The sequence below is a fragment of the Dendrobium catenatum genome, unplaced genomic scaffold (assembly GCF_001605985.2).
Source record: "Dendrobium catenatum unplaced genomic scaffold, ASM160598v2 fragScaff_scaffold_722, whole genome shotgun sequence".
NCBI classification, from domain to species: domain Eukaryota; kingdom Viridiplantae; phylum Streptophyta; class Magnoliopsida; order Asparagales; family Orchidaceae; genus Dendrobium; species Dendrobium catenatum.
This window is the reverse complement of record NW_021319184.1, coordinates 663585-677165: the sequence shown is the minus strand read 5'-3', so window position 1 is coordinate 677165 and position 13581 is coordinate 663585. Positions and strand designations below refer to the sequence as shown.

The 13581-nt window shown below is 35.6% G+C and overlaps 1 protein-coding gene across 1 annotated transcript in view; it reads right to left on the bottom strand.

Annotated features, from left to right (window-relative positions):
- Positions 1–13581, bottom strand: part of LOC110093354 (protein REVEILLE 8) — a 129911-nt gene that overhangs the window by 111353 nt on the left and 4977 nt on the right. Inside the window, exons 3-4 of the mRNA XM_020818206.2 lie at positions 6759–6861; positions 6418–6517 (exon numbers count right to left, since the gene is read on the bottom strand). Of these exons, the coding sequence (XP_020673865.1) occupies positions 6418–6517; positions 6759–6861 (203 nt within the window). The remainder of the gene's footprint in view (positions 1–6417; positions 6518–6758; positions 6862–13581) is intronic.

The window sequence follows — 13581 nt, the reverse complement described above, 5'->3', positions numbered from 1 at the left end:
CTATTTCCAAATCTAGTCCATATCTTACTAGCTGGGGTACTAATCTCCTTAGGGAGTCTCCAAATACTTGGTGCCCTCCACCGAAATATTGGATTAAGATTAACTTAGATGCCTCTTTGCTTAGCTCCAATCTTGGTGGTATTGGTGGTGTTTTTCGGGATCATAAAGGCCGTTTGATCAGTGCATTTGGGAAGAAGAAGATCCATTGGGATGTGGCCCAGCTCGAAATGGAAGCAGTTATTACGGTAAAGGAGTTCCTTAAGAGTTGGATGTTGGAATGCAAGGGGTTGATCATTGAGAGTGATAATGTCAATATTATTCATTTCATTCAAGACTCATTGAAGAAGAATAAATGGTCTTTGGATAAGTGGCCGGCAAAGGATTTATTTTTTTTAAATGATTTCAATAAAGTTGTTTTCCATCATGCCTATAGATATTGTAATAAAGTAGCTAATTATTGTGCTACTTTGGCATTGGAAAGTAGTTTTTCTTTTGATAGTTTTTCTTTAGAAGGTATCCCTTCCTTCTTGATGGACTGAATCAAGGAGGAATGTGATCCTTTTATTACTTGTATCTAGTTCTTTGATGCTTCTCTTTTAATGAAATGCTGCAATTATTCAAAAAAAAAAAAAAAAAAAAAAAAGAAGAGAAAGTAACAAAGAATAACCATGATAAATCTAATCTTATCCAGATAAAAATAAAAACTCTAGTATTATAAAATAAAAATAACATTAAAATATTTTAAAATAATCCTAAATAAGTACTATAACTTATATCAGGTTGAGAGGTATCACAGTGAACTTAATTTTATAGGTTTGATGACCAATAGGAAAGACTCATGTGATGGTGTAAATGGATAGAACTTTAAGTGAGCTTGCATGTGTGCTTATTATCAGGACATTCTTTGTAATTGTCTCATGCATTCACATCATTTCTAGGAAAAAATTTGCTTTTAGTAAAAAAAAAAAAACAAGGTCAGCAAACAAAAAAAGTAATATATGGACTTAAACGGTAACCTAGAACTCAGTTTGATGAAGAGGGAGTCGGAGCTTTATTGGAGCATGTTGATGATATAATTGTAATGAAAATAGAAAAGAAAAAGAGTCTATGAAGCAGCGTTTGATAAGAGAGTTTGAGATAAAGTAGAAAGGAAAGTTGAAGTACTTTCAAAGAATTGAGCTTGCACTCTCTCATTAGGGGATCTTCATTTCACAGCAATATGTCGTTGATGCTAAGGAAAGGTTGGCTTCTAAACTGAACAATAAATTGGAAGAAGCAAAAAAAGGTGCTAAGTGGTAAAACTAATTTATCTTGCACATATAAAATTGTTGATAAGACTAGACAGGGAGTTGATGAAAAACTTGGATTATAGATATCAACCTCAATCATGACATATGTTGACCATTAAAAGAGAAGCATAATATTAAGTTAAGTGTTGCAGAGATGAGGATGCTCAGGTGGATGAGTGGCTTTACTCTTAGACACAGGATACAAAACGAGTATATACATGAAAAGGTTGGAGTAGCTCCAGTGGAAGATAAGATTAGAGAGACTCGCCTTAGATGGTTTAGTAACATAAAACGGCGGCCTTGCGATGACCCAGTTAGGAGAGTAGATGTATTAAATTTGGATTATGTTAAGAAAGGTAAAGATAGACCTAAAAAGACTTCGTTAGAAAATATTAGAAATGATCTTTCTTTATTAGATTTAAATGAGAATTTGACTCTTAACAGATACAATGAAGAAAAAGAATTCACGTAGCCGACCCCATGTATTGGGATAAAGGCTTGATGATGTTGTTGTTGTATAGATGTCAGCCTTAGAGTCTAAGAGTTTTCATTTGAGCAGATCTAAAACCAAATACATGGAGTATAATTGTAGTAGTAATAAATCTAGTAGTGGGATTGTGATCTTGGGTGATCAAGTCATTAAAAAAGAGTGCACGTTTTAGATATTTGAGGTCTATTGTTCAAAGCGATGGTGCAATAGATGGCACTATTACTAGTAGAATTCAAGTTGGATAGTTGAAGTGGAGGAATGCTTCGAGCCTATTGTGTGATAGAAACGTAGCCTTCAAACTTAAGGAAATTTTTTATATGATGGTGGTGAGACTTGCAATACTTTATGGCACAGAATGTTGGCCATTAAAACAGAAGCATGAAATTAAGTTAAGTGTTGTAGAGATGAGGATGCTCAGGTAGATGAGTGGCTTTACACTTAGAGATAGAATACAAAACAAGTATATACGTGAAAATGTTAGAGTAGCACCAGTGGAAAATAAGATTAGAGAGAGTATCCTTAGATGTTTTGGTGACATAAAATGTCTTCCTTCCGATGACCTTTTTAGGAGAGTAGATGTATTAGATTTAATCTATGTTAAGATAAGTAGAGGTAAACCTAAAATGACTTGCATAAAAAGTATTAGAGATGACTCTTTTTTATCAGATTTAAATGATAATTTGACTCTTAATAGAATAAAATGGAGAAAAATGATTCATATAACCGACCCCACGTAGTGGGATAAAGGTTTGTCATCATTATTTTTGTATATAAAATTGAATATATCTTATGTTGAGAGTTTCTCACCTCATACATGATCCAAGGGAAGTTCACCCACAAGTTATTTATTGAATTCTTCACTACTTAATTTACAGCGATGGCAAAAGAGATATGTGCGTTATTGTAATTGAATTTCTCTTTAGGGATCTGATGAATGAATAAGAGAGCCTATGAGACTACATTATGATAATAAGTTAGCCATAAAAATGAGAGATGCAAAAATAATATTTAATTACAAGAATTGAAGAAGAAAAATTCAGAGCAATGGAAAAAATGATATGTGAGTTATCGCAACCAAATTTCTCTTTTAATGTTATGAAGAACGAGCGGGAGAGCCTATTAGACTCCATTATGATAATAAGTTAGCTAAAAAATTTGCACACAATCATATGCGACGTGATAGAACTAAGCATTTAAAGATAGATATTTTATAAAAGAAAAATTAGATAGTGAATTAATTTATACACAATATGTGTCTACAAATAATCAACAGGAAAGATATCTATTCACCAACTTGAGAGGGAGTGTTGGAAGGTGTGCTTGTTATCTAACATTGAACTAATCTTCTATGGAAAAAACTAATTGTTGTAGGTATTGGGATTGAATGAAAATAATCCAACAATATCCATTATGAGAGTGGCTCTTGTAACAACTCAAATTAATTATTGGTTTCAAAAAATTTTTATCAGAGAAATCCCTCATTCAAAGGGATTTTTCAGTTATATAATTCCTTTCTTGTATATATTTACTTTATTTTCTGTATGTAGAACTTGTATATGACCACATGTTGATTTTGATTAGAATCAAGTGAGACCATTATAATTCTCTCATATTTTCTCACATCTTGTATTCATTTTGGCGCTCCATTTCAACAAATTGGCATCAAAGCATAGTTCAAAGATTAATAGCAATGATATTTAAGATCAAGATGGTTAATGAGTTAAAGATTTTTGTCCTTTAAGGAACTAAGGTGTGTGGTCTTCAAATGAAAGAAAGACTTAATTGTGAATGCACTCATTCTGCGTTTGAATATTCCATTGATAACGAGAGAATACAAGGAAGAGATTGACGAAAAAGCTATTTCAATGATCCAATTATATTATAGGCAAGATGTATTAACAAGAGACTTGTAGGAAATAATTGAGCAAGGGTTGTGGCTTAAGCCAGGGTCCTTATAATTGATAAAAACCGGTCTGATAAATTCTATCAAAAATAAAAGCATCATTTTTTTGCATTGTAGGAAGGTATGCCTCTTAAGGCATGCTCAAATCAGTTTAATTCTATTTTTCATGGCTAGTGGAACATTGATGCGACTGTTGATAAGGACGATTAACTTTATTATTGTAATGCTCTTCATCTCCAACTTATAACATTTTTGTAAAATCATGCAGTATTGGAGAGATATAATTAGCTTAGTAGATAGTAAATATATATATATATATATATATATATATATAATCATTAAGCATGAGTTAATTAATGAGGACAAGTCAGCTGAGGGATTGTTCTTTAGAGTGAGACCATTAGAAAGGGGGTCCATGTCTGGGAGCAAGTCTGCTGACAAGGAAAAAAACTTGTTTCTCCTGGAAGAAGTAATGACACATCAAGAAAGATTAACAAAGATCGAAGGGAAAGGAGCAACAGTCAAGTGTTAATCATCAAGCAAATAGGTCAAAAGATGTGACTATGGCAAAAAATTGGTCAATTTTAAATTATGGTGAATTTGTTTTGTGACTGACATGTTTTTAAATGTCATGATTATTGCATTCACAATTCAATATGTTTATATTATATATGTCCTAGCATGGAATTGTTTTCTAATTAAGAATCTCATGATGGTTGTGTGCATAAAAAAACAACAATGTGTGCAAAACTGTTGGGTCTTACCGCCATATGTTTGAGGGCATGATGGTGTAAATAGTTTTCTTCCATTGGAGCTAGACATGCACCTAATCTAATGATGAATCCTACATCTTTGAGAGCTGTGAGTGATGAAAGTACAAATATTCTAGCAATGGTCATATTGCAAAGGTATTTAGGCTATCATTGAAGTCGGGAGGGTAAAAGGAATGTGTTGTACGGTGTAGCTCTAAGAGCTGCTTCAGTTATGTCTTTACATATGTTGGATCATAACATTTTGGTAAAGCAGAAATAAGAATGCTTTCCAGCTGCCTGTAAATTTCTGGAACAAAATCAAGCATAAGATAATAGGAAGATTTTATATGATCAAATAATCACTTCAAGAGTAGTTTGACACAGTGTTAGTTGATACCATTGCAACATTCAAGTTTAGAAGACAATCACTTCACGGGCACAAAAACCTATGACATGAGCACTTTCAAGATCAATAGATTCACTTCAACATGCACAATTTGTACGTCAGGGTTCCCTCACAGGTATTCAATTTAGGCATCATTTGGGCCTAATGAGATTGCGTGACGATAAGCCCTTCAAGTTAAAGGACATTGAGTACTCAGCTTGGAAAAAAAAACATAAATGAGATTCAAAATTTTCCACAATATTAAGATAAGGAGAGCATTGTTAATTTTACTCAATTTTGTTTTATTTTTGGCATATTGCGCATAGCAACAGATTTATATTGGATAGCATAGGATTTATAATTCCAATGGTGTTTTTTTATTTCATCTAGATCAAATTAGACGATCATATCAATTCAATAAGTACAATCAATATTAAAGGCCCTTGGTATTCACTTGTCATAGGATTGCTTGATAGACGCCACACAATATCAAGATTGGAGATCCCATCTCAAAATTGATAACTTCGGATGTCATTGCTTTGGAACCGCAACATAATTCTCAAAATTGTTGTCATGACTCTTTTTGCATGCATATTGCCTTCCCATGATGTGTACCTAGGGCTAGCAGCTATAAGGAGAATCTTTCAGCTAGAGTTTTCAAGGAATGACATAGATCTCTCTTCAAATCCTCAAGTGATATAACTGCATGGCTTAAAGGATTTCATTAAGGATTGATGAGTTCTACGATACATGTAAGAAAAACATCTTTTTATAAAGTAATCTCTCTTGTGAGAGATTATTGGGATTCTTATTTGTTTTGAGTATAAGTGTACTTAAAATTTGGGAAGGTTTGATAAGAGTTCTTTCATCATGGACATCATTGTTTTGTGTCTTCAGTGATGGTGATTTTATTTTCTTTCATCTATCATGGACATAGACTTGGCTAAAGTTGAACTATATAAATCTTAGTATTCTATCTTATTTATTCTGTTCCACTGACATTTATTTTGTCACACATCATACTCGATCTTGGTGACAATTGCATTAGTAATGGATCTCTTGTTTCAACAAATCCTAACACAATTTTCTAGTTAAAGCACACTTCACGTTAAATTGTCCCCCACTGACCAAGCTCCTGGATTGTAACTGCACAAGCATCATGCAGTTTAGCCATTTGGTTTTGCAAATGCAAAAGATGATCTTAATGATCCTTATAACAGCTTAATATTCTCAAAAAGAAAATATTAACTTGACTCACTTCTACCCATCGTATCTTACTCAAGCGGTATTCAAAAATAAGGCTTTCTAAGCATTTAGATTTACATATTGCTCAATAATGTTCAGGAACATCGACCAAGCCATTCCTGTCTTCACAGATAATCCAAATAAATTACTTCTTCCTTTTCTTCTCAGGACTTGGATCTAGATAAATAACAAATAAGAAAATCCCAAAATTTCACTGTGCAGCAAGCAACCAGGAATTAAAAGAAAAAAGATAAAAACAAAATAATCCATGAACATCACCAGTAAAGATTTCATGCAAAGTATTACAGTTAAAAGACAACAAGACTATTGAGAAAGGATAAGTGGTTGATTACAAAAGTAGTGCGTCGAGGAAGCGCTCATGCTCCTCATCCGACCACCTATCTCTGGACTTGGTAATGGTATAGGGCTTCCGCAGCTTCTTGATCGTTCCATCTGCGTCCATAGATAAGAGGTGTGGTGAGATCCAAGTCAAGAAGAAAACAGAAGCATATCATCTGCTTGGAACAAAAGTAAAGGTGAAACGGAGAACAAGAATGGAAAGGAGGGAGAAGATAGGGTTAGGGCTTCGATGGGTAAAGCAATAACTCATTAATACCTCTAAAATTACTCCAGAATATTCAGAGTTAGGCAGAGAGGAAGAATGTATGGAGCGAGAGAGAGTGACGGATCAAACCTTGGATTAGTACGGTAAATGAAGCGTGGCCGCTTGAATTTGGGGGAAGAAGTTCGGCAGAGCCACGCCGGGTGCCGGCCAAAGAGAGTGCAATCCAGTTGAATCAGAAGGGCCGCGCGAGGCAAATTGAAGTTCGGTTTTTTCATTTGTACCCGGGAAGTTGTCCTCTCATATTTATGCAATTTTATTTTTACAATAGGATTAGTTTATAAATATGTATTTCTTATGGGAGTTTTCCGTGGGATTTTGGGAATAACCTTAAAGGGAAATGGGTTCCGCTTTAGGGCGAGGGAACCCGGAAGGCTAACGCCTAACTAGCCGTTAAGAGTCACAGTTTTGAAACGACTGGATGTGAACGCGCGCGTTCGGCATTAGTGTCTTGCTTGTTGCTAAAACGGCCCACCATTGTTTCAATGCTTTAATTGGTTAGTTATGGTGTTTTGTTTGGACTTTGACTTTGTAATAGAGCATGAGATGTGAAATGAAGAAAAAATATCGAAGGTGAGACAAAAAGGAATTTTTTGTTGAATGGGTTGTTTGCAAATTTATTGAGTTTTATAAATAGAAGCATAAAATGAGAAAGAGAGATTAATAGGATTAATAAGGTGAATTAACTAGAACAATAGATTGTTAGGATGAGGGAGTAGCATCGGTTTGAGCTGAACTCAACGAAGGCTGAGGCACTGTTGGCTGTGGAGGTCAAGGATCAAGCTGAAGTGATTGTTATCGATCATGCTACAATTGTCAAGGCAAAAACTCAGGCTAAGGTGACCATTAGAAATTTGATGAGAAGGTTAGACGAAGCCCTCCACATTGTGCAAGGCAAAGACTTTGAGTGGATGCTAGGTGATCGTTACTTTGTCAAGATCACTATTTATGTCCAGAAGTTGGCGACAAAAGGTGAGCTTCCTCCTAGGTTCAAATATCCTTCATGTTACTTTAGGGAATTTTGTGAGAGTGATAGTGAGGAAGGTAGTGAGGGCACAAATGTGACTGACAAATGAGTAGCATCAACCTTAACGTTATAATTTTACGATATTTTTGATGTAATGCAGAAAGATATGCATGAAAAGAATTATTTTGTTATTCAGTCGTTTTATTTTTGGATTAATTTTTTTGTGCCTGGGTGACAATATTAATTAATTTCTGTATTCCAACCTTGTACCCATTAAGCCTTTGAGAGGAGTTGATGCTTTTATATTTTTCTTTGGGATGCGATTTTGATATTGCCGACTCAGAGGTTGCATTTTGTGTTGTTCACATGCGAAGTCACCTGCGATGGGCCGCACCTTATTCTAGACACTTTGTCTTCACAAGGGTAACCATCAAGACTCACCGACTGAGAGAATTTGCACTCTGTCTTTATTTTGAAGCTTGCACATTTGAGGCAGAGGGAGTTGAAAGCTTAATTTATAGTTGTTAAACCACTTGAAGTACAACGATACACTAAGAGGGGTCAATTAGTATTTTAAAATTTTTTTTTTTTTTCAAAAAGTTCCCTTTTAAAACACTTAAAACCAAATTCATAACTTAAATTTTAAAATAGATTTTTCAAATATGAGGCAATAATAAAACAATTTTTTTGTTTTTGATTTTATAGAAAAATAAATATTTTTGTTCTTCTAATTTTCATATTTTGCTTTTTTTATTTTTGAGCAAAAACTAAATTCAAAACACTCTCGATATTTCTGTATCACAAAGATGTCAATTCTCAACTTAGATTTGCAAGAAATAAATGCGCGAGAAAATAAAGTGCTGAAAGAAATAATAACAAACACACTATAAATTTATAATGGTTCGTCAACCTTGGCCTACGCCCACTCCTAGGAGTCCTCCTTTCCGGCTATTTCACTAAACTCTTTAGTGTGTCTCCTTTGTTGCAAATTCAGGTCCATGAACTATGTTTTGATGTTTGGCAAACACTCTTACTTATCTTGGACTGCCTTTTACTACTGACTTTTCCGGAATTAAAGATCGGACGAAAAAAACGGAGCCAGCTTAAGAATGGGTAGATTAGGGTTGAGTCAGTCTGTAATTTTATTTTTTTTTCTTCTTGAGTCAATTGTAATCTTTAGTGTGACTGATGCAAAGTAACCCCACACACACACACTTGAGAGACTTAGAATTTCTGTTTTTTGCTCATATCGACCAGGGTGATATTTACATCGTCCTGAACGATCTAGCTTAAAACAGAGAATCTAATCAGAGATTCTTAATTAAGGTAGCCTTCATTAGCCAATCGGCCTGGACGATACTTGTATCGGATAGAACGAAAGGCTCAAAACAGAAAGAAATTGTCGCCATAAACAATTAAGGTATTCTGTATTTTTGGTAATCGGTCATGACGATCTTGTATCGGCCTGGTCGATATTCACAATTATGCCTTAATTGATAAGACAATCAAAGAGGTAATTAAGGATGATTGATACAATCATATCGTCCTGAACGATAGTAAGATCGGCCAGGACGATTGATTCTAAAATCCTTAGTCACTCTTGGACGATAAATATCGGCCAGCACAAATTCAGGGCGATGTGCTGGACGATCTGGATCTGACAGCTTGAATTCAGGGCAAAGCACTAGACGGTTTTCCTCTGATTTGAACTGATCGTCCAGGACGATCGTGAGATCGTCCTAGACGATCAAGCTAATTTTTAATCGTCCAGTTGGCATTCAGGGCGATGCTCTGGCCGATCTTCTAAGATTTGTACTGATCGGCCAGGACGATATAGTCGGCAACTTGCAATTAATGAGCTTTTTGAGCTCTTCATTATAAGAGCTCTTGTTCAACATTTTTGAACATCCTTGGCTGCTGTCTTGACCTGAGAAATCCTAAAGGAGAGAGAGAGAGGGAGAGAGAGAGGATCTTATAAGGGGGAGCTTGTGAGGGGATTCACAATGGTTGCTCCAAGTATTGTTCCACTTCTTCTTCCCTAGAGTCTCTTGTCATTGGAAGGGTTGGGAGAGATAAGTTTCAGCAAGTGATCGTGGTTCTCTGCCTGCTTCAGGAGAAAGCAAAAGGAGTTGGGTTCTCTGCCTTGTCGGGTGTGGCAAAAAGGAGGTGTTTTTATGAGGGCTTCTCCGCCTAGCCGTTGGGGCTAAAGGAGAGTCACGTTTGTAGTGAAATACTCGAAGGGCGCCTCTGGGGAGTGGACGTAGGTCGAGTTGACCGAACCACTATAAATCCTTGTGTTCTTATTTTTACTGCTTCCGCATTTATTTTCTTCCGCACTTATTTTTGTGGTGGCTTGGTTTGTGATAATCGTTCTTTTTGCTTAAAGAAATTTTTAAATATCAATTCCCCCCCCCCCCTCTTGGTTAGCCTCGTGCCAGTTCTATAGGGCTTAACATCCCTAACAAACTTTCATGTGGTATCAGAGCGGGATTCATAAAAACTAAGTTTGAAAACTTTTTGAATTTTGATCCATGACTAACTTTGGGAATTGTAATACACCGAAAGGGTATTCTATTACCTGATCACCTTTGTTTGATAATATCCCATATAATTTTTGGAAAACTTGCATGTCTACATTTTTACAATCTACTGATTATCGCATGTGGATACTTGTTAAGGATGGCTACACACCTTCGACTGGTAAACTTAACGGCATTATTGTACCACTTCCTTTTACTGAATGGACTTTAGATGATAGAGATTTGGCTCAATTAAATGCAAAATATTTTAATTATTTTTTCTGTGTTTTAAAATCAGAAGACTACATGCGTGTTTCCACTTGCAAAACTGGTAAAGAAATTTGGGATAAATTATGTATCACTTATGAAGGCACTAATGAAGTTAAACAATCTCGTTTGAATATTCTCTTGTATGACTACGAACTTTTCCGTATGAAATCTCATAAATCAATTTCTGAAATGTATACAAGATTTACTCAGATTGTTACTTCTTTGCATGCCTTAGGAAGAGAACTTTCAAACTATAAAGAAGTGAACAAGATTTTAAGATGCTTGCCTTCGTCTTTTGATGCTAAAATACTGCTATAACTAAATCTAAGGATTTGAACACATATTCGATTGACAACTTACTTGGCTCACTCATTGCTTACGAGTAAGGGGTGAATCAAAGAAATCTTGATGCATGTGAGAAAAAAGAAAGAGAAAATGGTGGCACTGAAGGCACACAAATTTGACTATGATTTTTTTGGGTCTGAGAGTGATGACATTTCCTTAATCACAAGGCAATTCAAAAGCTTTATAATGAAGAATCAAAAGCATCATTGGAGAAGAGGTAAGGATAATAAATATTCAAATGGATCTTCTGATGTTGTCTGTTATGAATGCAAGAAACCCGGATATGTGAAAGCTGATTGTCCTACACTTCAAGATCACTTAAGCAAAGGAAAGGGTGAGGAGAAACCCAAGTTCAAGAAGGATAAGAAGAGACTTCAAAAAGTATTTTGGGCTGATTCTGCATCGGATTCATCAGAGATGGAACCAAAAGATGAGACAACAAAATTGTGCTTGATGGCAGATGATAATCTTGATCAAGAAGAGGTATGTGAACTTTCCTACGATCAACTTCTTGAAGTTTCTGAAAAAAATTCATGCATCATATAAGAAACTCAAGAAACCTCATGCAAGCTTAAAATTGGAATTTTTGGAGTTACAAAAAGAGCATGCAATTATGATTAAAGACCATTCTATAATTGATTCAAATCTTATGGCTCTACTTGATGAATTTTATGAGTTAAACAAAAAAAATATTGTGAATTAATTGAAGAGCATGAGTCACTAAAAGTCACACACACCTCACTTGATTCTGATTTTAAGAAGTCTAAAGAGATGGAGAAAAACTTGAGGATTGAGAATGAAGTCTTAAAAAGTACAAATTTGAAGATTCAAAATGAATTAGGTACATGTAAAAAAAACTAGGATGACATCTACTTTGATCAAAAGTCAAAACCTAGGAAGAGGCATTATAACTCAAACCACTTAAGAAACCCTTTTCCTGGAGTTAGATATTTTTCCTGTGGCATGCTAGGACACATCTCACACACTTGCATAGTTCACCATAGTACACATTGGGTATGGAGACCTAAGTTGCATAATCCATAGCATACTACATATGCATTGCTTTCTATTTTTCATAAGAAGAGACCCAAACTTGTTTGGGTTCCTATATTTGACATTTGATAATCTTGCAGGTGGACACACAAAAGGCCTCGTGAGAGTATGTGGTACCTGGATAGTGGATGCTCTCGACATATGACTGGTGATGCCAATCAATTTATTTTGCTGGAGTCCAGGACTGGAGGCAAAGTTACTCTTGGAGACAACACCACCAGAAAGGTGATAGGCTCAGGTATAATTGGTAATTCCAAGAACCTTATGATTGAAAATGTTTTGCTTATAGATGGATTGAAGCACAACTTATTGAGCATCAGTCAACTTTGTGACAAGGGCTTCATCGTGCAATTCTTTGCAAATTCTTGTATTGTAAGTTTAAGTAACAACACTATTTTACAGGAAAAGAGGATCAACAACATCTACATGCTTGATTTAAATAACATTGAATGTGCTGCTTCATTTTACTTAAAACAGTGGTTGATGATTCATGGTTGTGACACCGGAGACTATGTCATGCAAAAAGACCTAGTTAGAGGTGTCCCCAAACTCAAGTTTTCAAAAGACCACCTTTGTGATGCCTACCAACAAGGAAAGCAAGTCCACTCCACCTTTCACCCCATTACGGACATTAGCACCTCTAGACCATTAGAAGTCCTTCATATGGATTTGTTTGGACCCATTAACACTGCCAGCTTAGAAGGGAAAGTCTATGGTTTTGTGATTGTTGATGACTACTCGAGGTTTACTTGGACTAGATTTCTTACACATAGAAATGAGTCTTTTAAGGAGTTTAAAACATTTTCTACTTGGATTCAGAAAAAGCTAGGTTGTGAGATCTTGACCATCTATAGTTATCATGGGGGAGAGTTTGAGAACAAAAGATTTGGAGATTTTTGTGAGGACAAGGGGATTAGCCACAACTTCTTAGCTCCTAGGACCTCTCAGTAGAACGGGGTAGCTGAAAGGAAGAACCAGACCTTGGTGGAAGCCACTAGAGCCATGCTTGTTAAGTATTCACTTCCAAAATACTTTTGGGCTGAAGCAGTTAACACAGCTTATTATGTGTTGAATAGGGTGAACGTTAGAACCAAGTTAGAAAAGACACCCTATGAGATCCTTAAGGGTAGGACACCCAATATTTCCCACCTTCATGTCTTTGGTTGTAAGGTTTTCATTCACAATAATGGGAAATCTCACTTGGGAAAATTTGATCCTAAATTTGATGAAGGACTGTTCTTGGGATATTCTAGTGTTGGGAAGTCTTTTAGGGTGTTTAACAAGAGGACTTTGATGGTGGAAGAGCTGCACATGTAGTATTTGATGAGTATGATCCTAAAATGCCTAGACTTGAGGATGATAATGATGTTAGAGAGGTTACTACTAGAGTAGAAAATTTGGAGAAGGGAGTAGGTCACCAAAACATTGAAGGAGTAGGAGATGTCACCCAAGGAGTATAAAATATAGATTTAGAGGAAAGGGTTGGACCTTCTCACACCTTGCCTAGAGATTGGAGATACTCTATAAGTCACCCCAAGGATTTGATCTTAGGAAACCCTTCTAGTGGAGTTAAGACTAGACATGGACTTAGGAAGGAGGTGAACCACTCTGCCTTTATCTCAATGACTGAACCCACCAACATAAACCAAGCCCTTACTGATGAGTTTTGGATTTTAGCAATGCAAGAAGAATTGAATCAATTTGTTAGAAATGATGTTTGGGAACTTGTGGAAAGACCTAA